We start from the raw sequence: 24,707 nt of genomic DNA on the forward strand, positions 1-24,707 counted from the left end.
AGGAAAGAGAGCAGTTCAATGGGACCCACACAGCGGTCAAAGCAGAAACAGCTGGATGCCAGGGCCCCTCCCCAGAGGGGGCGGAGCCTGCATCCACAAGCGGACCCTATGCCTCTGATTCTGGGCCACCTGAAGTCTAATTGGCCTTCTTACGTGGACGTTTGTTTTTCCAGCCTTCTGGAAACTTTCCGAGTGCTACTTTTAAAAATCTCCCCTTAGTCTCTGCTAATATAGGCCTCATGGTAAGACAGAGCACAAACTTCGGAGTCAGGTGTCTGCCCCTGACCACACGCTGTTACTTACCAGCTCACTGGGCGGCCGTGGGGAGGTGCATCAACCTCTCTGGTGGCCAGGTTTCTCACTCGTGAATAATGACAGTGGCCAACATGCATCAGGCACAGTTCTGTGGGTTTTAAGCATATTAAGTCATGTAACCTTCATAACCAAATTAGGAGGGAAGTTCTACTATTTGCCCGAATTTACCAGAAAATTGAGGCATGGGACGGTTGGGTACCTCAGGTGCAGATAGACACTTTAGCTCAGTGGTCCTCAAACGTGAGTGATTTTTGGCTCCCAGGGGACATAGGGGGGCATCTTGGGTTGTCACAACTTGGGGGTGGCCCTGGAATCTATTGGGTAGAGGCCAGGGATGCCGCTAAGAATCCTGCAGCGCACAAGAGGAGCCCCCCTGGCAAAGAATGATCCAGCCCCCGATGTCAGAAGTCAGAAGGTTGAGAAACTTTGTTCTAGCTCCAGAGCCCAAGCTCGCGATCGCTGTGCTGCCTCCCAGCTGATATCGTGACAACACTCTTCTCTCGGGATCCCTGCAACAGGCCGACGGCGTCATTAACATGCGTGTCACCAGTGCGGCGCCTGGTGTGGGCTTTCTGCTAACTGGCTTTTCTCCTAGCAAGGTCACAGGAGTTCTAGGTGACCAGGTTCTGCTTTGCAGCGTGACCGGACAGCCACAGAGCCCCGGCTGCATTCTGGCCTTTGTATATCAAACGTTTGGAGTCCATTATCGATCCTTGAATTTCCTCGCCGGGCTGAATAACTGCTGTTTGTCTTTGTGTTTACAGTTGATTTGGGAATAAGTGTCAAGGAGGATAATGCGGTCACTTCTTCCCCCGAGACAATGGAGATGAGCGCTGTTGCGGATGCCAACGGAAAGAATCTTGGGAACGAGGCCAAAGCCGGGGCGCCAGCTGCTAAATCTCGTTTTTTCTTGACACTCGCTCGGCCTGTACCAGGACGTGCTGGAGACCAAGCCACGGATGCATCCACTGGGTCAGTGAAGCTTGATGTCAGCTCCAATAAAGCTCTAGGGAACAAAGAACCAAGTGAGAGCGTGACTCTTCCGGGGGCAGCTGCACAGGGGCACGACCCAGATAAAACCCCGGGGCAGAGCCCAGCCGGGGACGAAGGCGTCTCTGCCACTTGGGGACCAGCGCCCGTCTCACCTGAGTCAGGGGGAGCAGCCCCCGCCAAGCCTAAGGACTCCGGCTTTTTTGACAAACTCTTCAAACTGGACAAGGGACGGGAAAAGGCACCAGTGGACAGCCAACAGGAAGCCAAGAGCGCGGAGCGTCAGGACCAGGCCGAGGAAGTCCCTGGATTGTCAAGGCCACCCGATGATGTCCCTGCAGAGAGGGTAAGTGCTGATGAGGGACGATCCCTTTTGTTAAGCTCCGTTGGGGGGTAGCTCTGATGGGGTAAGTGGACGGCGTCTATATTGCTCTCCAGTCGCCAAGGGGCCCCGACAAGGTACGCAGCCCTCTAGAACAAATGGCACATTGTAGTGTTCCCCATGTTCCTGTGGACAGAAACATCTGTTTGAAGAACAATAACAGCTGTGGCATCTGTTTTATGTAAAAGAAGAGAGGAGGTGAGTTACATACAGATGAATCCGTCCTTCCATTTATCAAAGGTAGAGGAAGACAGGTTGCATTTATGATCAATGGAGTCTGGAGGGAAAGGCCTTAGCGGAATAAAAACGGTTCCTAAAAGACTTAAATACCTCACCTGGCCTCGGTAGCTTGTTTCACAACCAGCATGTTTATAGGCTTTTGTTGGAATACATTTCATTTCTTATTTTTAATAGCCTGGATTGATCTTTAACTATCTTTTGCACCAAAGCATGGGTTTAAATAAAGAGCTTTTACAGCTCTGGGCAGACCCTTTTATGTACTAATTATTTTCCCACAAGCTGGGGTCATATCTTTGTAAAAACTAGATATTTTTAAAGGAGGTATTCCACATCAGCTGCTTTCTTTCCTGCACAAAGAAACACGAGTTCTTTTGATCTGAAAAAGAGCATTTGCTTTTTATCTTGAGTTTGTTTGTGTTCGGCCGAGAAAAGAAACTCCTTCAATGAAGAAGGAAATAAAAGTTGATACACTGTGTTTCAAGGGAAGTTGCTAATAACACTGGCTGTCATGTATTGAGCACTGACAGTATACCAGGCTCTGTTCTAAGCGCTGTACGGATATATTATTCTCCATAAGGAAAATGAGTATCACCTCAGTCTGTGGTTTCAATGCACGCAGGACCGTGTCAAACTTTATACTGTAAGTGTCAGGCACCAGCTGTAAGTTCTGGAGAGTTAAAATTGGGGAAAGGTCATCAGGTTCGTGGGTTCGGGCTCTCACTATCAGCGTTCTTGATCTTTCTGTAAATTTCTACTGCACAAACTGATTTTCAATTTTTCTTTCAAAAGCTTAAGAACTTGTCCTGCAAATGCCCGGTTCCCCAAATGCACCAGTTCAGATGCCAATCGAATAGCTTTCTGTATAATTCAAAGTAAGTTTTCAAACGCATCCAGGCACCAAATCTTTACTGAGTGGGACGCTGCCGGGTGCAGGTGAGGCCAGGCTACAGTGGAGGCTGGGACAGAGCCCTTGTCCTCAGGGACTTTGGTCCAGGAAGAAATGCGGTACAACCCCCCCACCCCCACCACCACCATTATTGTGGGAGATGCCAAGTGCTCTCGCTGGGGAGGCCGTGTGTTGGGCAGGGTGCTCCGACACAAAGAGAATTGGCCTCCCTGGCTCCCAGAACATTCCATCAAATGTATAAACCGGGAGTTGGAATGTTATTTGTCTTGGGGCTAGAAACTGGTCATCCATATTCATGAATATTTGAGAAACGATTTACTACCTGACTCTGAGTGGAAACTCTTGTTGAGTTCTCATTTATCCATCGTGGGCTCCTAAGGCTGTTCTGAGGTTGTGATTTTTTTTGAATAATCACGTTTCATTCACTGGGGCATCCAAAGCCAACCCATCACTGGAGTCAGGAAAAGATTGAGTTACTTACAGGACAAGGATGAAGGACTGAGCTTTACCCATCTGGAGACAGGTGTCTAAGTAACTTATCCAAATCCCCACCTTAATTAAGAAAACCAGTGTAGCATCTGATACCGGACCCTTAAACATTTTTAACCATAAAGCCCCAATGCGGTCAATCCACTCCTGTTCTAAGAAAAGCACAGGGAAGTTCAGACTTGTACTTTACCAACCCAGTGTTTTGTTATTGGAGACCCTTAGGGACAGCACCTCGAATTGAGTGGAGCGAGTTCCAAAATGAGATACAGTTCAGAAAATGGGGGCTTGTATGGGGAACATGGCAGGTATCTGATAGAGTCAAGCCCGTGGGTGATATTTTAAAGTTACAGTGACCTCTCAGAAGACCCTCAAACTGTCAGAAAAAAAAGCGAGTCAGCTCCCTAAGATTCACCAATGAGGTTTGCATTTGGTCTTGTTACACTACAAATTTCCATGTTTTTATTGGCAACATCACTGGAATTTAAATATCGAGTACCACCCCGAACCATATGCATGTAAAACATGGGAAAGCTAGGCTACGCCATTTATTTCTCCTTTAGTCTGTGAACTTGCGGACATTCAAATACATGCATCTGTGAGGACTGTAAACAAACCACAGCCTCCTGATTATTAAGGTTTCTCATCCGATCCCTGGCTGTACAGACGGCTTTTGGGGGAGGGGGAGGGAGGAGGAGGGATCGATTGTTCTAGGAGTGCAATGAGAGAATCCACCCCCGGGAAAGTAACACGAATAAAACTTCTCAGCCAATGGCTTTCTTGGTGGGAGTACCACACTATGCGTAAATGGCCGTCAATGTACTGATTCAGAATTCTTAGCGTAAATTATGCCTTGGGTTCAGCCACATCAGCTGTCCCCTCCCCACCCACCCACACGAACCTTTCCCCCCTGTCTCACTGCATGCTTCTTCCTGGCTTGGAGTTCCAGCCGCAAACCTGCAGAGCTGTGAATTGGGGGAAGGATGCCCCCATTGCATTCTGGGAGAGGCACACAAATCTTCTGTGTTTTCGGATCGACAATCTTATTTTTGTGCCTCATAAAACTACATTCAGAGCATAGCAGAATTAAAACAAGGCCAGAATTCATGAACAAATGAAGCATTTAGTGCATAGGTCAAAGAAAAGATAAATTATATGCCTGAAAGGTTTCACTGAGCTGTGATTCACACAAACTGTGTTGGCAGGGATGAGATTTGTTTTTTCTTAATTTTTCCAGCCCCTCGACAATTGAACCAGAGCTATAAGATACACACTTAAGAGATTCATTGTCCAAAAAAAAAAAAAAAACCATCATGAAAATTTGATCTTCATCGGTTTAAAAAAACACACTAAGTGTCTGTTGCCAACCAGTAATTCCAGAAGTGTCTTTGTGTTGGAGGGAAAGGGGAGGGGCGGGGCTTAACCTGTTACCAAGCACAGATTCAAGAGATCTGAACAAGAAGATGCCTTTCTTCTAAAGTTTAATTTGGGGCGCCTGGGTGGCGCAGTCGGTTAAGCGTCCGACTTCAGCCAGGTCACGATCTCGCGGTCCGTGAGTTTGAGCCCCGCGTCAGGCTCTGGGCTGATGGCTCGGAGCCTGGAGCCTGTTTCTGATTCTGTGTCTCCCTCTCTCTCTGCCCCTCCCCCGTTCATGCTCTGTCTCTCTCTGTCCCAAAAATAAATAAAAAACGTTGAAAAAAAAAATTAAAGTTTAATTAAATCCTGCAACTGTTATTTAAACACCAACCTTTGCAAAGGTTTAAAAGATGAATCACAGTCTAGTCCTTCAAAGATCTAGTAAGAGACATAATTTTTTTTAAGTTTATTTATTTTGAGAGAGAGAGAGAGAGCATATGTTCGGGTACACATGCATGCACATGGGGGAGGGGCAGAGAGAGGTGGGGGTGGGGAGATCTCAAGCAGGATCGTGCACTGCAGGGCTCAGTCCCACAAACTGCAAGATCATGACCTGGGCCAAAATCAAGAGTCGGACCCTTAACCAACTGAGCCACCCAGGCGCCCCTTAAGAGACAATTTTTTACGGGAAGCTGTGATAAGTACACTGATCCCCAAATTCATGCAGGCTCCAGATATTAAGAAAAATACTGTTTTTGCTTCCTCGTGTCCTTTTCTCTCTTGAACACACTCCATTCGGGCTTTTCTCCTCCATATAAACTGTTCTTGTCAATGTGGCCAGGATGTGGCCTCCCCCAACCCTCAACGCGGCTGCCAAGCCCCGGACGTCTCAGGCCTATCCCACTGGACTTGCCAGCCACATCGGCGACCCTTCCTTCTGGAAATATCACCCTCACTTAGTTGCCAGTTTCTCCCCCTCGCTGATTAAGGAGTTCCTCAATCTCTTTTGCTGGATCTTATCTTCTAAACGTTGGAGTTCCCCAGAACTGAATTCTTAGACATCGTCTCTGACTACAGTTATTTCCGCAGAGTCCCAATGGTTTAGATGCAGCCCCCTGCTGACGCGCCCCAAGTTCATGTCTATAGCCTACACCTACTCCTCAAGTCCAGCCTTAAATATCCAGCTGCCTCTTGACACATATTCTTGAATTTCGACATGTCCAGTCAAAGGTTCGCCCGACCTCAATGTGTGCAAAACTGAACTCCTCATTCACACCCAACAACAAGCAACAACATGCCTACCTGTGTGATCTGCGGGCTTCCTCATTTCACGTAATGGACACTCCATCCTGCCACTGCTGTTTGGTGGTAGAAGTGGAATGAGAGAACCAAGATTTCCAGAATCCTACATGGTGTAAAAGCAGGTATAAAGAAGCCTTGCAATCAAGCAGCTTACATTTCAACTCGGCCTCTGTCGCCTCCTGGCTGTGTGACCTTGGACAAGTGACTACACCTCTCTGAGCCTTGGTTTCTTCATCTGTAAAAGGGAAATAATAATAGTATTGAGCACAATTTCACATCGTTCACACTTGTGAAAATTAAACGAGATAAGCCATGTGGAGTGAACTTAGCCCAGAGATCTTGCATTTTGAGAAAAAGAAAATTCAGCTATTATTAATATCATGGCTTTCCTTCCCCCCCACCCCGCCCCCACCTATGAATCAACATTTTTGTCTTTTACTCTGCCCTTCCGTAGTCCTCGGCCAAACCTCACTGAGATAGCACAGGTGAGTCTAATTTGAAAGCGAAATCACCAGAGGCGGAAGTCCGGATTTGGGTTAAAAACCAAAAAGGTGCAGGAGTTGTAAAATTATTTTAGAAACAATAGAAGTTCAATGCCCTTGCCTACAAGCTGTGGCTTCTTAGTGTCACGTTCAAGGGTCTCTACCAGCTTTCCCCTATCTTTCCAACTATATTTCCCACTATTCTCTTAAATGTACCCAGTCAGAACGGCCCATGTGTGACCTGCTTCTCTGCATTTTCTCCGCCTGGCTCTCTTTCTCTCTCTTTATCAAAAATTCATGGGGCGCCTGGGTGGCTCAGTTGGTTGAGCATCTGACTTCGGCTCAGGTCACTATCTCATAGCTCGTGAGTTCGAGCCCTGCGCTGGGCTCTGTGCTGATGGCTCGTAGCCTGGAGCCTGCTTCGGATTCTGTGTCTCCCTCTCTCTCTGCCCCTCCCCTGCTGATGCTCTGTCTCTGTCTCTCTCAAAAATAAATAAACATTAAAAAATTTTTTTCTTTTTAAAATTCACTTCACCTTCAAGTGCCAAGTTCTCCGTGAGGCTGACCAGATGTCCCCACTCCTGGGTGGTTTCTGGTGACATGAATCCTCCAGTATTTCTTTTTTATATTATAGGCTAAGTCAAATTCTGTTGCGAAATCGCTTTGAAGGAATCATCTTCTTTTTTTTCATGTTTATTTATTTTTGAGAGACAGAGAGAGACAGAGCACAGGCAGGGTAGGGGCAGAGAGAGAGGGAGACACAGAATCCGAAGCAGGCTCCAGGCTCTGAGCTGCCAGCACAGAGCCCAACTCGGGGCTCGAACTCACGAATCACGAGATCATGACCTGAGCCAAAATCGGACGCTCAACCAACTGAGCCACCCGGGTGCCCCCAAGGGATCATCTTGAAACATCAGAGCTTAAGTGGGAATTTCTAGGTCTTTACTATTTTCCAGATGAAGAAATCCAAGCTCTAGGGAAACCGAATCATCGACTCCAAGCTACGTAGCTAAAGAGAATTGCCCAACCCCAAAGCCCATACTTTCCACGCTCCACATTATGTTTTTACCATTTTTTTGGAAACTTGTGCGATAGTGTTGTGACTCTGTGAAATTGAATATTCATCTGAGGATATTTCGATTTAACTTTTTTTAAATGTTAGGGTGTGCAACATTGCAAATGACAAGTTAGTCTCAAGTTTAAACATGTAAAACTCACCTAATGCCAAGGTTTGAGCGCTAAGTGAACTTTAAGCTGTGGTTTTTCGGGGCGCCTGGGTGGCGCAGTCGGTTAAGCGTCCGACTTCAGCCAGGTCACGATCTCGCGGTCCGGGAGTTCGAGCCCCGCGTCAGGCTCTGGGCTGATGGCTCAGAGCCTGGAGCCTGCTTCCGATTCTGTGTGTGTCTCTCTCTCTCTCTGCCCCTCCCCCGTTCATGCTCTGTCTCTCTCTGTCCCAAAAAATAAATAAACGTTGAAAAAAAAAAATTTAAAAAAAAAAAAAATAAAAAAATAAAAAAATAAAAAAATAAGCTGTGGTTTTTCATTGTCTGGCCTACCTGTCAACCTCAAGGCCAAGCCATTCCAACAGGCAAAGAGAACTATCCACTCCAAAGACAGAGGGAAAATCCACCTTAAATTACATGAATTACGGAGTAAGCAGGGTTTTTAGCTCTACTAGTATAATGTTTATAAATTGCATGGATTTAGCACCACAAAACATTTGATATGAAATGTTTTCAGCAGCAGAGGTCATGTGCAAGTGTTAGGACCTTGACTGATCCGGAAAGGAGTTCAGATTCTACCACTTATTAGCTGTGAGGTGGAGTTAATAATAATCCTTTGTAACAATCACTTTTTAAACAATCCTTTTTAAATAATCACTTTTTAACAATTCATTATTCATAGGCTGCGTAGGAAGTATTTTGCATATTTTATCTGCTACCTGCTTTGATTCTTATAACAGTACAACGGGGTGGATGTCTAAAAAACTTTTTTAATATTTATTTATTTATTTTTGAGAAAGACAGAGAGAGAGCAGGGGAGGGACAGAGAGAGAGAGAGGGAGAGAGAGAATCCCAAGCAGGCTCCGCATTGCCGGCACAGAGCCCAATGCGGGGCTCGAACGCACAGACTGCGAGATCATGACTTGAGCCAAGGTCAAGAGTTGAATGCTTAACCACTGAGCCACCCAGGTGCCACCCCAAGGTAGATATTTTTATTACCACTTAACAGATGAGGAAGCTAGAGCTCAGAGAAGTGAAGTTACTTACCCAAGACCACACAGCTAAATTAGTGGCAAAACCATATTCATCCACTGGCAGCCATCCGTTGCCAAAGCATGTGTCACTCAGTCATTTCAAAACCTGGTGCTTTCATTCAGAAGAGGAAGATAGTGCCTGAGGGGGTATTGTAAAGGATAGAGGATGACACGAGCAGTCAGTAGCAATGACTCTAAATAAAACGTATGCTTTCTAAGTCCTCAGAGAGTTAGAAATAAAGAATTACGAAATAGCTCAAATGGTCTTCCAGTATGCCGGACTTTGAGTAGTATATCATTTCAGGTACCTTTGGCTGTGAGGAAAAGAAAAGAAAAGAAAAGAAAAGAAAAGAAAAGAAAAGAAAAGAAAAGAAATAGCTCGCCCAATCTCTAGTGGCATAGTTAATGAGGAGAATTTATTATTTCTTGAGCATAATAAGAATTCTGGAGGTAAGGGGTTTACGTTGGTTCGACATCTCCCTAGCCCTAGCATGAGTCAGTCTCCAGCACCTGCCATGTATGATTGGCTCGGTACACAGATTTTGTCACTTGTGGCGTCACTTGTGGCTGCCAGAGGTCCAAGTAGTGGACACACACAGTCACAGTGTCCTATGAAAGGGAAGAGAAGTTTCCGAAGGTCGATGGTAGATCCAGTCACATAGCTGTGTCAAGGTACAAGGCGGGGCTTGTCAAGTTTCTTCAGCAGCGAACAGACTCTTCAGCAGAGATGATCTGCCATCAATAGAAACCAGATAGATTTTCTCGATCCAACTTTATATCAGGAAATCATCGCGTGAACGAAGCCGACAGAGACTGTTCCGGTGCCTCCCGCCCTCAGGGTAATTTACTTGAATGCACTCATTGCACAACTGCCTCATTTGACCATGACCCGCAGGAAGAAATAGATTTTACACCTTGACCTGATGCACATGCTCATGAATGCAGCAAAGAATGCACAGAACAGTGCTGCTCTTACAGCACGGAACACATGCTGGCATTTTGTACTCTTTTCTTTTTTTTAATTTTTTTTTAACATTTATTTGTTTTTGAGACAGAGAGAGAGCATGAACAGGGGAGGGTCAGAGAAAGAGGGAGACACGGAATCTGAGACAGGCTCCAGGCTCCGAGCTGTCAGCACAGAGCCCGACACGGGGCTTGAACCCATGGACCGCGAGATCATGACCTGAGCCGAAGTCGGACGCTTAACCGACTGAGCCACCCAGGCGCCCCTTGTATTCTTTTCTAATGCTCTGCTGTTTGATGGTTTTAATGCTGGTCTTGACCCACTAAGCTGTTTTCCAATCCACTAATGGTCACAATATGAAGTCCGAAAGAATTTCTTCTACCATAATCACCCTTCTCATATACAGAAACAGTGAACTTGAGGGACGTGACTGTGTCTTAGGCAGTTTGGTATTATTCTCAATGCCTGGCACCTGTTGGCATGCAGCAATGTTTGTGAGGTGAACCTAACAAGAATAAAGCTGGTGCACATCATGTCACCACTTTGCAAAGAATCTTGGAATATATTCTCATTATCAGCTCTGCCTGACACAACTTGAAAGAGGAAATGACTTCAAATGCATGCAGGATATAGATGCCTTCACTGAGATAAGCTATGTAGAATCTCATAACTGTATCATTTATTCGGTTTTTTTAAATCAGTCTTTAACATGTTATGGTGTTAATAATCATGGTTGAATATCAAGTGACTGGTGTTTTGCAATGAATTTGCAAAACAGATTTTGAGTTAGCTTTCCCCTTGGTGTCATCCAGTCTGATTCACTCCTTCCAGCGAAGGAGCAGCGAAGGCAGCAAAGGCAGCGAAGGCAGCCAAGCAGTCCTAGTTTATTGGGCCTTTACTAACTCACAGAGAGATGAAATAACGTGCAGAAGATCATCTGGGTAGAAAGGAGCGGAACTGGAATTCACCACCAGCACCCACACGTTTAGCCACTGGGCCTAGAAGTTCAAAAACAGGGAACATGGTGAACGTTTTAAACCCCCTCAAAAGAGGGCTTAAAATATATTTTTAAAAATTTCTGAAGCTAATACTTTGGGACATTAGTTAATTCTAATTCTATGCGACATCAGTCCAATGAGATGTGCCTAGAAACAGGGCTCACCACCAGAGTTTTAGAAAATCCTATTATGGTTTGCCTCCCTCTCTGAAACCGTAAGCGATTCTTAAATACAGAGAACAAACTCCGCGTTGATGGGGGGTGGAAGAGAGGGGAAAATGGGTGTGGGCAAGGAGGAGGGCACTTGTTGGGATGAGCCCTGGTTGCTGTATGGAGGTGATGAATCACAGGAATCTACTCCAAAGCCAAGAGCACACTGTGTACGCTGTATGTTGGCCAACTTGACAATAAACTATATTAAGAAAAGGAAAAAAGAAAATACTGTTTGCCTTATCTTCTCTCCTGAAGATTCCCAATGGATATCAGCTTCCTAAAGACCTGAGAAGTCCTGCAGCAAGCAGACCTGATTCAGTTTGTTTAACTGAGAGTTTCTCCAACTTAATTGTCCATAAAACTACTAGTCCTCTAACCAGCTGGCCAGAACTTTCGAGGGACTGTTCTCAGAAATGCTGAGCTAGGCATGTAGACCCAAGTTGGAAAATGGCCTCCTGTTGGAGGCCGCAAATCAGACATAGAGTCTATGTGAATCTCACAGTGTTTTGGGTAATATTTTAATTTATTGATAATACTTCGGAATTGATCAAGTTGACAATATTTTAAAATGATAAAATTTGAACACAGATCCACGTTTTGGACCTTTCTGGGAAGTGGGAAGTTTCGTCCTGTGTTCTCAGATAGAATGTGAGTTGTGGCTGCCCCTGGAGATGGCACATTTACTCTCCAGCCCATCCAGTCCCCACCCCTCCCTTGTTCCCAACAGTGTGGCGTGGGGTTGTCCTTTGCTATAACACCTGCATTATTATTTTCCTGTGGTAGGGCTGAGTAAAGTGAAATATCTCCATCACAGACCACTTTCCTTCCTTCCTAGCACTTATCACAATTTCAAGCTACTTAGGGGGGGCACCTGGATGGCTCAGTCGGTTCAGCATCTGACTTCAGCTCAGGTCATGATCTCACGGTTCCTGAGTTTGAGCCCCACGTCGGGCTCTGTGCTGACAGCTCGGAGCCTGAAGGCTGCTTCCGATTCTGTCTCTATCTCTCTGCCCCTCGCCTGCTCACGCTCTCTCTGTCTCTCTAATATAAATAAATAAATAAATAAACATTAAAAACATTTTTTAAGTGGGGCGCCTGGGTGGCTCAGTCGGTTAAGCGGCTGACTTCGGCTCAGGTCATGATCTCGCGGTCCATGAGTTCGAGCCCCGAGTCGGGCTCTGGGCTGACAGCTCAGAGCCCGGAGCCTGTTTCAGATTCTGTGTCTCCCCCTCTCTGCCCCTCCCCCGTTCATGCTCTGTCTCTCTCTGTCTCAAAAATAAATAAAGGTTAAAAAAAAACCATTTTTTAAGTAAATAAAGCTACTTAGGTGACCATCTGGTTAATAAACTCTAAATCCAGCCCGAGAGTCCATCTGTTGGCAGGTGTTGTATAATAAAAACAGGAAGCGTGAATGCTTTCATTCATTCATTCAACAAACATCCAAGTACTTCCTTTGTGTCAGGAGTGATTTTAGGGCAGATAGAATGGTGTACCTCACGAAAGCTTTCATTCCAATGAAGAGAGCAAGAGTGAATAAGAAAATAAACAAGCAGATAGTTCCAAGGGTAGAAAAAGGGCTATGAATTAAATCGGTAGCGTTTTGAGACAGGAAGTAGATTGGAGAGGTGGCTGATGATTAAACGGGTAGAGGTAGGGCCCAGGAGTTTGGTCTAATCTAGAAATTCAGGAAAAAGGACGGGACTTTTTTTTTCTCTCTTTCTGCACAAGGCCAAACCATTCTTAGAAGGTCCACAACCTAATTTTGGCAACATGCAAAACAGTCTTCTTGTTACTGAGAAGTGTTTGTGAAGCAGATGACAAACATATTCTAGGTTATGGGTCATTAGCTTTTAGATTTTGAAATGCTTTTTTTTTTTTAAGCTGGATGTTTTCCCTGTAATAAATATGAAATGCCATGATCACTCTGGAACTTGTACATGTTGAAACTGATCGTGGAAAAGAAGAATCTGCCACAAATCCCTTTTGCCCGATGTGACTTGCCCTGGGAATCCCTCCCCACCCACGCTTTGCCCACAGCAAATGTATTTTTCCATTTTATATCATACGCAGTGGCCTTTAAGCAGATGCCGAGTCGTGCGTCCTTAAGAATATCCCCAAAGCAATGACTGCTGAGGACAAAAAGAAGGAGAAGCGGGAAAAGACCATTTCATTGCTTAATTCTCTACCCACATTTCACTTGCCATTGGAAATCAAGTTGACAAATTCACTTACCCCTCAAGTAGAGAGAAGTTCTGAGAGAGAAAATGGAAAACCCTTATTCACAGGAAGCAGGTGTGAATTGCTTTCTTTGATAGATTTCTTTCCACCCTCCGTCTCTGACCACAATACACAACCACTTTATTTAATCTTATAAATACAATATCTCTGCATCAGTCAACACGATGGATTAATGAGGCCGTACTACGTATAGGTGCTGTGTTTGGCTTTTGCTACCGAGATACGAGATGAGTTCTTAATACCCTGAGGTTAGGTCTACAGAGTATTAAAGCAGGTGGTGATCTTACGATTTACAATAAAGAGCATCACGCTGGCTGGCCGGTCTAGCCTAGCCCGATTCAATTAGTGTAAGCGGATAAAATGAACAATATTGCCTCTCTTCTCCCAAAAAAGGGGTTGGAAAATGGATAAGTGGAACGTTTTTAGATCTGCGTCATGCAGCTTAAATTCCCCTCTTCGAAAACATGCTAGAAGACAAAGAAAAGACAGCTTTCACGTTTCCATACCTTTATATTATTTTATATTGCCCTCTGACATCTTCGATAATTTCTTAACTCCCCGGATCATTAGGAAGCCTGTTTCAACCCCGGCACTTTAACAGTACACAGTTTTAAAGTCTCAAAGCAGCGTGCATTTGGAACGAGCAGTTTGACATCTCGGAATGTATTGAGAAAATGGGCAAAATGTTATCCGCAAGACTTTTTTCTTGTTTTAATTCCAGCAACGTCTATAAGGGCACCGTTGGGAAGGTCGAAAAGATCCAGTAAAAGCGTTGTTCTGTTGATTATGGCACACCCTTGCACTGGACATCAAAGGCCGGCATGACATAGAGATGGAATGGGCGACCTGTGACGGGCAATGTTAAACGAGGAGAGAGGGTTTCAAAATAGGAAAAGACCCCCTTAGGGTAAAAAGCATGTGTGCCCGCCTGCCCACACATATTCGTCCTTCCGGAACCCAAAGAGGGGTGTGGAATGAAAAAAACTGCACGTTGTGAGTAGCAGTCTGTCGCTTTCAGTAACGGGATGATGGGTGCACTTTACATTTTTACTCCGCTCGTCTACACGCACTGCCTGGTAAAGTTACACAGGACCACAGTCTAGGAAATTTCCCGATCCCTCCACTAGGCTGCGCTGTGAGGCTTGAGGCCCTCTCGGGGTTGCACCACAACCGGGAGAAAGGCTGCTGGTAGTGACGGTTTCCACTAGGTTATTTTTTCTTCACGGTAATTCCGGAACTCTGCAATTCAGAGCTAGTGTGCCAATTCCTTGTTCAGAAATAACCCCGACTTATTAAATCCGCTTACAACGAGTGCGTAGTAACCTCCAGTAGGGGATGAGCAAGAGGAATTTTGTGGTATCGGATGGGCAGTCTCTGAAGCCCTTCCATGATTAGCATTCCTTAGGCGCTGTGTTCTTTCCCTATTTTTGCCAAAGCTCAAACGGTGCGAAGGCATTTCTTTACCAGCTGATGTGAATTTGGGCAGGAATAGTGGGAAAAATAAAAATTAGCTACAATGAGAAACTCTCCTTAGGTGGCTTGGAGCTTCCTAGTAACACAAAGGAAATATATATGATATAGACGTATATAATATATGCAACATAGACATATATAACATATGTAGTATATATGTACCCCGATTGGCTTAGGAAAATTTGAAGTTCCACAAAAACGTTTTCCGTAGACTTCGGTTTTGCAGCTCCTTCCTGCTTGTTGATTCATTTGCTTTCCCTTTTAGGCAAAAGGGAAGATAAATTCTCCCTTCAAGAATTAACCACATTCCATTTTTCTCCCTCCATCTGACAATGGCTCCATGCAGGTGACGGGGCTCTCAGAAGAAGACGGTCTGGAGACCATTGCTGCCTGGCACACGATGCCCTTTGTGCTGTCGGGGCATCCAAGTGGGAGAGGAAAGAGACCTTTCCCTTTTATCCTAGGCAGCATGTGGCTCAAATTTCTAACAGATGGAAAGGAATGGAGTAATGGGTTTCTGTACCATTCGGTGTTTTCCAGACAAATTTTCCTGTGTTAAACTGTACGCTAAGTGCCGATTCCAGGTACAGCATTCGAACCGAAACCAGTGACACGCCGTCAGAGGTAAAGCTAGAAGAGGGAGACATTTATCACTAATAGCTCCAGACAAGGCTTTTATGGCCTTGACCCCTCTGCCTTATGTTTTCACTTTGACGATGTAGGCCTTGCTTAAAGAGGCTGAAATCCAGTTGACAACTTACAGTTGAAGGAAGGTGCCAGAAGTTCCATATGGGTTTTATTATAGACAATCAAATTATGATAAGGCGGCATTATTTTTCAACATGACAAATTGTGATCACTTAACTAGTGTTCCTGTCTGTTTGCCCTTTGAAGGCAACAGCAAGGGGGGAACCTAGGCTTCTTCCACACGGATGAAAAACAAGCTGACAGCACGAACACCTGTTTGTATGAAAGAAGTTTCCAGATATTTCCTGAGGAACGTTTGTGCTTTGGTCTAAAATGTCTGTGCACTGAGAATGATCTGGAGGCCTGATGAGAATAGCAAAGACATATTCGTAGTTAGGAGCACAGATCATTCCATAAATAACTCAATATTTGAGGCGTCATCTTCCCAACTCTGTTTAGTTTCACCCTCTGAGTGTTTGGGTTTTGGTTTTTTTTTTTTTTTTAATTTGGTATTAGTCGCCTACGTTTTAATTTTGGTTGTTATAGGTCATACCCGGCTCAAAATAAGAAAGTGTAAGACGGTGCGCTTGTGTCCCAGTGCTACTCCTGTAGATAACTGCTGTGTGCATTTTTGAATGTATCCTTCCAGGGTTCCTTTGGATGTACGTAAGCAAATACAAGCGTAAATTCCTATTCCTTTTTCTTTACACAGAAAATAATATAATACACACTCTGTTCTATTCCACGCTTTTTTTTCCCCCAGTCGACACTGTATCAATATCTGTACACCCTCCCCATTTCTAACACTTGTGTAGTAATCCACTGTGTGGATGTGCGATGATCTATTTCACCAGGACGCTGGGAATGACGTTGGGCTGGTTTCCGAACATTGGCTAATTGCCTCACTGTGGTGAACGGCCTCATGCCTCTGTGTATTCACACGTGTGTGAACTGACTTTTAGAGTCAACTCTTAGAAATGGAATTGCTAGAGAAAAGAGTCCGTTCTTTTGAAAATTATCGGTAGGGGCTCCTGAGTGACTCAGCCGGTTGAACGTCCGACTTCGGCTCAGGTCATGATCTCATGGCTCGTGGGCTTGAGCCCCACATTGGGCTCTGTGCTGACAGCTCAGAGCCTGGAGCCTGCTTTGGATTCTGTGTCTCCCTCTCTCTCTGCCCCTCCCCGACTCACGCTCTGCCTCTCAAAAATGAATAAAAATTTAAAAAAATTAAAAAACATATTGATAGATAATGCCAAATTGCCCTCAATCAGGACAGAATTAATTTATATTCCAATCATCACTTACAACAGTGCCTGCTTCCCAAACCAGCCTCCCAATGGAATGTTTTCAAACATTTGGATTTTTTTTTTTTTAATCTCAATCTTTCCTTTTATGGCTTCTGGATTTTGAGTCATAGTTACAAAAGCCTTCTCAACGCAAAATTATAAAATACATACTTTTTTTGGTGTTTTCTTCTAGTGTTTTTATCCATTTGGATTTTGTCCTGTTGTAGGATTGAGTTAGGACACCGTGTTAATTGGTTTTCAGATGACCACCTCGTTGTCCCTCTCTCTTTTATTGAACAATCCTTCACTTCAAAGAGATCTGAGGTGTCATTTTTATCTTACGCTAAATTCTCACATATCTTTGGGTAAGTCGTGTTGCATAGCAAGGAAAAGAAATAGACGAGAGAAACTAAAATAGGAAAACCCTTGGTAGAAAGATATTTAAGTAAACACCAGAAGAAAGGGAGTTGTTTAAGGCAATGTAGAAGAGAGCCTACACGTTTTTTGCTTCTGGAATAATTTGGGCTCGGAGTCAAACTCCAGCTCTACTGTATGACCATACACAAGTTACTTATTGTTGTCATGCATCAATTTTTTCATCAGTAAAAAAAAATGTGTATAGTACATACTTCATGAAATCGTAAGAACTAAATGGGGCCTTTTAAACTAGTTTCTTAGGGCTGGACACATAAAGCTTGGCCATTTTTATTATTTCCACAGGCATTTCTTTTCCTCATTATACATTCCTCAAAGAATTCATGGCTGCAAAATATTCCATCACATGGAACGTATGTTAATTCCTACATGTAGAAATGGAGGCTAATGTAGCTTAGAGGTTAATCTCACGTGTTAATGCCACATGCTAATTTATCGATCTATTCCAGAATTGTTGGCCTTTTTATTGGTTCTTCATTCTTACTCTTCCAGAACTACCCTACAATGCTTTTTTAAAATTTTTAAACCTTGGAGCGCCTGGGTGGCTCAGTTGGCTAAGCATCTGACTTTGGCTTAGATCATGATCAGCTCAGAGACTGGAACCTCCCTTGGATTCTGTGTGTCTGTCTCTCTCTGCCCCTCCCCCTCTCATGCACACACACACACTCTCTCTCTCTCTCTCTCTCAAAAATAAATAAACATTAAAACAATATACTTAAATTTTTTTAATCTTGAAATTATAGATTCATATGTAGTTGTAAGAAGTAATACGAAGAAATCCCTTCATCCAGGGTCCCTCAGTGGTAACATCTTGTGAAACTATGATACAATAACACAACCAGGATATTGACATTGATACAATCCCATGGAGAACATTCCCACCAAGACAAGGACACGTCATGTTGCCCTTTTATAGGCACATCCCCTTCCCTACCGTATCCACACCTCCGTTAACTTCTGGCAACCACTCATCTGTTCTCTCTTTCTATAGTTAGGTCATTTCTAGAATGGTATGTGTACTCTTGGGACAGGCAGGATCCTCTGAAGACTCATCAAGGTCATGGACGCTATTAATTGATACTGTTCCTCTCCTTCCTTTTTTGTTGCTGAATACCCTTCCATGCTACAGATAGACCACATTGTCTTTAACCGTTCATTCATTGAAACACATCTGGTTGTTTCCAGTTTGGGGCTATTCCAAACTAAGTTGCTATAAACTTTCCTGTGGAGGAAAGTGTGAATATATGTCTTCATATATTTTTTGTGAATATATGTCTTCATTTTACTGGTGAGAAAAAACCCAGGAGTACAGTTGTTAGGTTGTATTGTAGCTGTGTATTGAGTAAGAAACTGCTAAACCCTTTTCCAGACAGGCTGTATCATTTTCTGTGCCCACCAGCAAGCAATGTGTGTGCGATCTAGGTTTTCTGCCTCCTTGTAAGCATTTTTATTTTTTGTTTTTTGGTTTTTTTGGAGGGGGGATGGGGTGGGGTCAGTGACTGTTGGTATTTCCAGGTTGCTGGCTCCATTTCCAGGTCTAGAATCTATGAGGCAAAAAGAAATCCCAGGGAACTCCCCACCATATGGTTCCTCCATTCTGTAGCTGGTCTACCTGCCCCTGTCCACCTGGCAGAGAGAGAAAGCAGGGATTGGTTTTTCCATTTTGCTTACTGGGAGGATAAGGAAACATTCGTATTCTCCATCTTTCTGGAAGCAGAGTTATGTTTGTTTTAAAAGCCAGGCTAAGAAGAAAAAATTATTTCAAGAGAAGGGCTCAAGTTCAAGCCGAGGATTTCAATTTGAAAGGCCATAAAGCTGTCACTGGGGAAGAGCCCCTGGCAGACAAACCATCTCCTCGCACTGAGCAGGAGGGTCTACGGGGTCTCATCTCTCAGCTGCTGTCCAAGACTTGAGACACTGCTGCCCCCGGGGAAATCAGGGAGGCGGAGGGAAGCATCTTCAGAGATGTCTGGAGAAGACGCCATGGGGCCGAGGACAAAACTGGAGGACTCCTCCGTCCCTGGAGTTCTGTTGAGCCATGTTTCCTCCATTCAGACTGCTCTGTCCTGGGCAAGGAGGTACAAATGGCTATCTGCTGCCTTCCTCAGAGGGTAGCCATCATGGCGGGCTTTCCCTGATGACCACCTCGACCCATGAGCACCACTTGACCTTCTACCAATCCGTTTCCCCTTCATTGACTTCACTGTGTTCCGTTTTATTTCCAGGGAGTTCAGTAAGTGTTCCCTGTGTGTCTAGCCCTGGAGAAGAATCATCGCCTCTTCCTCCCTGCAGGAAGAGCCCATCTGGGAGCTGGCAGACCCTTCTAGATGCAGACTCTTTCACTCACTGTGAGGAGCACTGGGAGCCCATGGGCTGTGGGGCCAGAGGGGCTCAGAGCAGCTGACCTAACCTGGAGGTCAGCACCCCCCACCCCCTGCAGAATAGATGCCTCCCCCACCCCCACACATAACCTTCTTGGAGGATTTCACCCAGTGACTAATTCACCCTCTGTTCTTTCATCTTCTTCATGTTTTCTCTTGCAGTCTTCACTTCCTGAGTCATGAAGTTCACTTATTGGTCCCTCTGTATTTTTGTTGGGTTTTGCTTTGCCTCCCTGCTGGAATGTCAGCTTTCTGAGAACACGGCTGTGTGTGTCTCCCTCACGGCTGTATTCCCAGCGAATGTGTCCATTTGAGGCACCCGGTAGACGTTCAATAAATAGTTTCCTTCCTAACTCTTATGCTGTCATAGATCCCAAACCTTGCAGTGATTCAAAAGTCCAGTCCCATTCGGGAACTCTAATCTCATATCCATTTTCTTTTCTGAAGCCAAGCTCTGATGCCACCTTGGACTTGTAATCTGGAAGGAATAGGATTTTCTCTCTTACTTCTCTGTCCTCAGGTGTGTGAGTTCGGGGAGGAAGGACTGAGAGAAAAGGGCTCTGGTCTTTTTGCCTTGCTGGTGCCATTGTCCTTTCTTGACTGTGCTCATTTTTTCTGGGTTAGGCAACTACAGATCTGGTGGAGTGGGGAGTGTCCGGACTGCCAGCTCCAGAGCCCAAGCTAACCCTCCGTGGTCTCTCTGAAGCTTGGGCACAGTCCAAGTTCCCCCACGTAGCGCATGAGTGAACGGAGATAACTCTGTCCTAGGCAGCACCATAAGTCAGACCCAGTGGGGCACCTCTCAATTAGATTTATTCCTTGTACCACTTTCAAAATGGCTCATCGCCCAAAACACCTGTTGGATTATTGGTATAATATTCTTTGTTTCAAGTTTTATTTAAAATTTTCTCTTTATTCTTCTGCACGTCGCTATCCAGTTGTCCCAGCACCATTTGCTGAACAGACCATCTTTTTTCCCATCGGATACTCTTTCCTGCTTTGTCGAAGATTAGTTGGTCGTGTATTTGTGGGTCCATTTCTGGGTTCTCTATCCTGTTCCATTGATCTATGTGTGTGTTTTTGTGCCAGTACCGTCCTGTCTTGATGATTACAGCTTTGTAATACAGCTTGAAGTCCGGGATTGTGATGCCTCCTGCTTTGGTTTTCTTCGTCAACATGACTTTGGTTATTTGGGGTCTTTTCCAGTTCATACAAATTTTAGGATTGTTTGTTCTAGCTCTGTGAAGAATGCTGGTGTTATTTCGAGAGGAACTATGAATGGATAAAGAAGATGTGGTATATATATACAATGGAGTATTAATCGGCAATCAAAAAGAATGAAATCTTGCCATTTGCAACGACGTGGATGGAGCTAGAGGGTATTATGCGAAATTAGTCAGAGAAAGACAAATACCACATGATTTCGCTCGTCTGTGGAATTTAAGAAACACAGCGGATGCACATAACAGAAGGGAAGGAAAAATAAGATAAAAACAGTGAGGGAGGAAGACCATCAGAGACTCTCAAATACAGAGAACAAACTGGGGATTGCTGGAGGGGAGGTGGGGGATGGGCTAAATGGGGGATGGGCATTAAGGAGGGTGCTTGTTGGGATGAGCACTGGGTGTTGTTTGTAAGTGACTGGATTCTACTCCTGAGACCAAGACTACACTGTATGTTAACTAACTTTTTTTTTTTTTTAATCTCTTTTCACTCAGCTTCACCTAAGCAAAAATATCCACAGTACCAAACGTCTGGTGCCAGGAATAATATTTTTTTAAAGCACACCAAAACAATAACTTTCTGTGTGCGCGTGCGTAGCACCTAACATGAAATCCCCGTACCTGTAGGTATCTTACCACTCATCCACTATAAACAACATTTTCAACCATCCTTCCTATCAACTGAATAAATAATGTTGGTATCACTACATTATACCTTAGAATAAAAAAAAATTCAACTCACGTGAAACCTGTTTTTTTCTTTCTTTTTTTCAAAAGAGCCTCTCTTCCAAAGCAAAACAGTTTTTGCCTGGAATTAACTAGAAAACCCAACAAGCTTGTCAAGGCCACAGCTGTTATCTGCTTTTAGTTTTACGAAGTTCCACTTCTTTATGAGACATTTCACGAGAAGCACCTCTCCATTTAGAAAGAGTGCCGGGGCTGAGCCAAACCTTGCAGGATACGTGTGTTATTATTACCTTTTAAAATATTCATCAAAACGTATTTTTGTATTTTTATAGCCGTCCCACAAAAGCCCCATTTTTAATGCAGGCTATTCTGGCCCGGCCTCTGGCATTAGGCTAATCTTACGTACATAACCTGCGTCCAAAGTGAGTGCAGAGGAGAACGGGGCACAGAAACTCAGAGAAGGAAACAGATGTCGTGGCCGGCAAGACCCAGAGAGATGTCAGTGGGGGGGGAGGAGGAGGGAAACTCGAGATCAAGCCTGAAGAATGAATGGGTTTGAAGTAACCTGGCTTAGGCTAGGGTCACGGCTGTAGAGATGGGGAAAGGAGGACAGGGCTAAGGGCCTCTGGGTGGCTCAGTCGGATGAACATCCAACTCTTGGTTTCAGCTCAGGTCACGATCTCATGGTTCGTGAGTTCGATCCCCACATCAGGCTCTGTGCTGAATGTGCGGAGCCTGCTTGGGATTCTCTCTCCCTCTCTTCTTCTCTCTCTTTCTCTCTCTCTCTCTGACCCTCTCCCGCTCAATCTCTCTCTCTTTCAAAATAAATAAACTTTAAAAAAATAAAACAACGGTACTTTTAAAAAGCTGATATGATTCTTACTGTGGAGATTGTGGGAAGTCAAATGGAGGCGTCTCTGGGGCTAACGTACGGATCGTTAGACTAGGTGACCACGAAGTTGGGAAATATTGGCATCATACACAGCTTCTTTGTAGAATTGGGAGAAAAGAGGTTTTGTTCAGAGATGTAACGTGCCCTGCTGTGTTTGTTCCCCTCTGGCTCCAAACAATGTCCCTCCAACTGACTGCAAATGCTGAATATGTTAGAAAGCAGAGGAGGGGAAGGAAGAGTGATTTTCATAAGCTCCCAATTGTTCTGCATCCCCGTGGGCAGAAGAAGTATGGCTGGAATTAGGGGGTAAGGGAGAGAGGGGTGTGAAGCAAAAATATTGCTGTGAGAGTCCACATTCAACAAGTGGAAACTGTGACGACTCTGTTTGACACCTAGGACATAGTTGACAGCAAGGGGAAGGAAGGACAAGAGATCCCGACTGTGAGGTGCTCTGTCCCTGGGGACCCAGAGGAACTGGACGTTGCAAAGGAGGACCCCCAGGCAACAGATACAACAGAGAATCGTAATTCCATCATGAGCTTCTTTAAAACTCTGGTAAGTGTTTTCCTCCCCCTCTTTCCTCAATCCCATTGCTCAAAAGTTTGGTTAATTCTAAGAATAACACGTACTTGGATGTCATTGTATTGAATGGGGTGCCATGATGGTGCAGCTGGAACACTGGAGAATGGGGACAAGAGGTGCCTTGCAAGGGGATCATGTCACATCACGCTGTCCTCAGAGCTGAGGACCATGATATGAACGTTGGGTGCCCAAACTGTGTGACATGAGCTGTGTTGTCATGGAACTCTACAGTAGTTTCATGTCTTATGGTCATTGATCATAAACATAGTTGGAAAATAGCTCCTTGAGTTGTGGACCTATCGACGTAGTTTTGCCACCCAAATGGCAGATAAAACTATAGAAATAATTCCCTATCTTGTTACATCTAAATCTACTTTAACTGCATAGAGGCAAGGACCCGTGTCTTGTATTGCTTGCTTATCTCTGATTCCTCAAGGAAGCCACAGTCACATGTCAGACATGCAAAAGGGGGCTGAATGAATGAATGAATGATCAAACAGACAGCTGCAGGTGTGTTCGAGTTATTTCCAAAGTCCGAGACTAACTTCAAAAGGTAAAACAAGTCAACAGAACGTGCCACAAACACCAAAGCGTTGTGCGTTTCTTTGGACTGGTGGTAGAATTCATGGAAAATCCGTGGCCTTCCAGGAGACAGTTTTGAATGTGGTCAAGCCCTTAGTGAATGTGTAAGATCTGATACATTTCATTATAAAATATTAATTTTTTTAGCTTTTCTATACCTAGAAATTATCCAGAAGTCCGTGGTTTTCTACTGAACTTGGTAGAACTCCTTTCTACTGGAAAGGACTTCTCATTACATTCTTTACCAGCAGAGTGAATTTTACCACCACCCCCCATAAAAAAAAAACAAAGACAAAAAAATGTATCTATGAAATCAAATCACCCTACCTAATGAGCTAGCTATGATTTTTAATATTTGGTTTTCTTACATTTTAAGGTTTCACCTAACAAAGCTGAAACAAAAAAAGATCTGGAAGATACGGTAGGTACTTTGAAGGGTGTTCATGCTTGGGTTTGGGTGTAGAGTTGGATTTGGGTTTGCATCTGCTGTTTCGCGTCCTGAGTTTTGTGTGTGTGCATGTGTGTGTAGGCACGTGTATACTTACCTACATATTTAGTAATTGCAAAGTGCTGTTAGACTGTCTTTAAAACATTTCATTCATGTCAATAATATTTTAATGAAAATTTTAGTGGAAAGCTTGAAATATATGCTAACTCTGGATATAAAATGTCACAATAACCAGTTTCTTATATAAAGTAAGAACCGAATACCGGTAACCGTATATCATGTTAGTCTTGTTAGCTGTGTATAGAGAGACCCAAGGAATATAGGAATAGGGTACAGAGTATGGAGAAGCCACTGGAAATGAGAAAGAAATGAGACCCAATTGGAAGTAGAAGTAAGCTGCCATATTTCCAGTTTCTAAAAAATACATTCTGTGTCTTTCATGTAATTTGAAAAGAATAAATCACCACAAAGGCAGTTGTTTGGTGAAATGAAATAGTCACCATTGGACACTTGCCAAAGGAAGGAATGTTTAGAGTTAGGATGCCCTAGAGAGACCGAGTTTTTTCCCGTCTTCCTAGAAATTCAACCAATTCCCCTCAAAATAAATTTTGTTTGGGTCAACTACTTTCTAGAGATGTTTTCCTTTACACTTGACAGAACTGATTATCCCTAATGGAACACATGGTTTAACTTTCACGGGAATCGGGAGGAAAGTTTAACTTGGTGACAGATAAGTGTCTTGGGTCCTCCTTTTGATAACTGCTTTGAAAGACACTGGGACCAAATAAATGGCGTGGCCAGCCCGATACATCTGTTGCCAATTTTCGAAGGGGCCAGGTTGTGAAAAGGATCCTGGAATTTATCTCAAGACCTGCGTTTGAGCTCCGGTCCTGCTATGTGGT

The 24,707-nt window shown here is 44.2% G+C and overlaps 1 protein-coding gene across 5 annotated transcripts in view; it reads left to right on the forward strand.

The window, feature by feature from the left end:
- The window catches only part of BCAS1 (brain enriched myelin associated protein 1), a 99,249-nt gene that overhangs the window by 32,294 nt on the left and 42,248 nt on the right, over positions 1–24,707 (forward strand). For all 5 annotated transcript variants that reach the window (XM_030309364.1, XM_030309365.1, XM_030309366.1 and 2 more), the window contains exons 4-6: positions 1,080–1,651; positions 22,590–22,748; positions 23,734–23,778. In XM_030309364.1, coding sequence (XP_030165224.1) covers positions 1,080–1,651; positions 22,590–22,748; positions 23,734–23,778 — 776 coding nt within the window. The remainder of the gene's footprint in view (positions 1–1,079; positions 1,652–22,589; positions 22,749–23,733; positions 23,779–24,707) is intronic.

The sequence above is a fragment of the Lynx canadensis genome, chromosome A3 (genome assembly GCF_007474595.2).
Source record: "Lynx canadensis isolate LIC74 chromosome A3, mLynCan4.pri.v2, whole genome shotgun sequence".
Lineage (NCBI taxonomy): Eukaryota > Metazoa > Chordata > Mammalia > Carnivora > Felidae > Lynx > Lynx canadensis.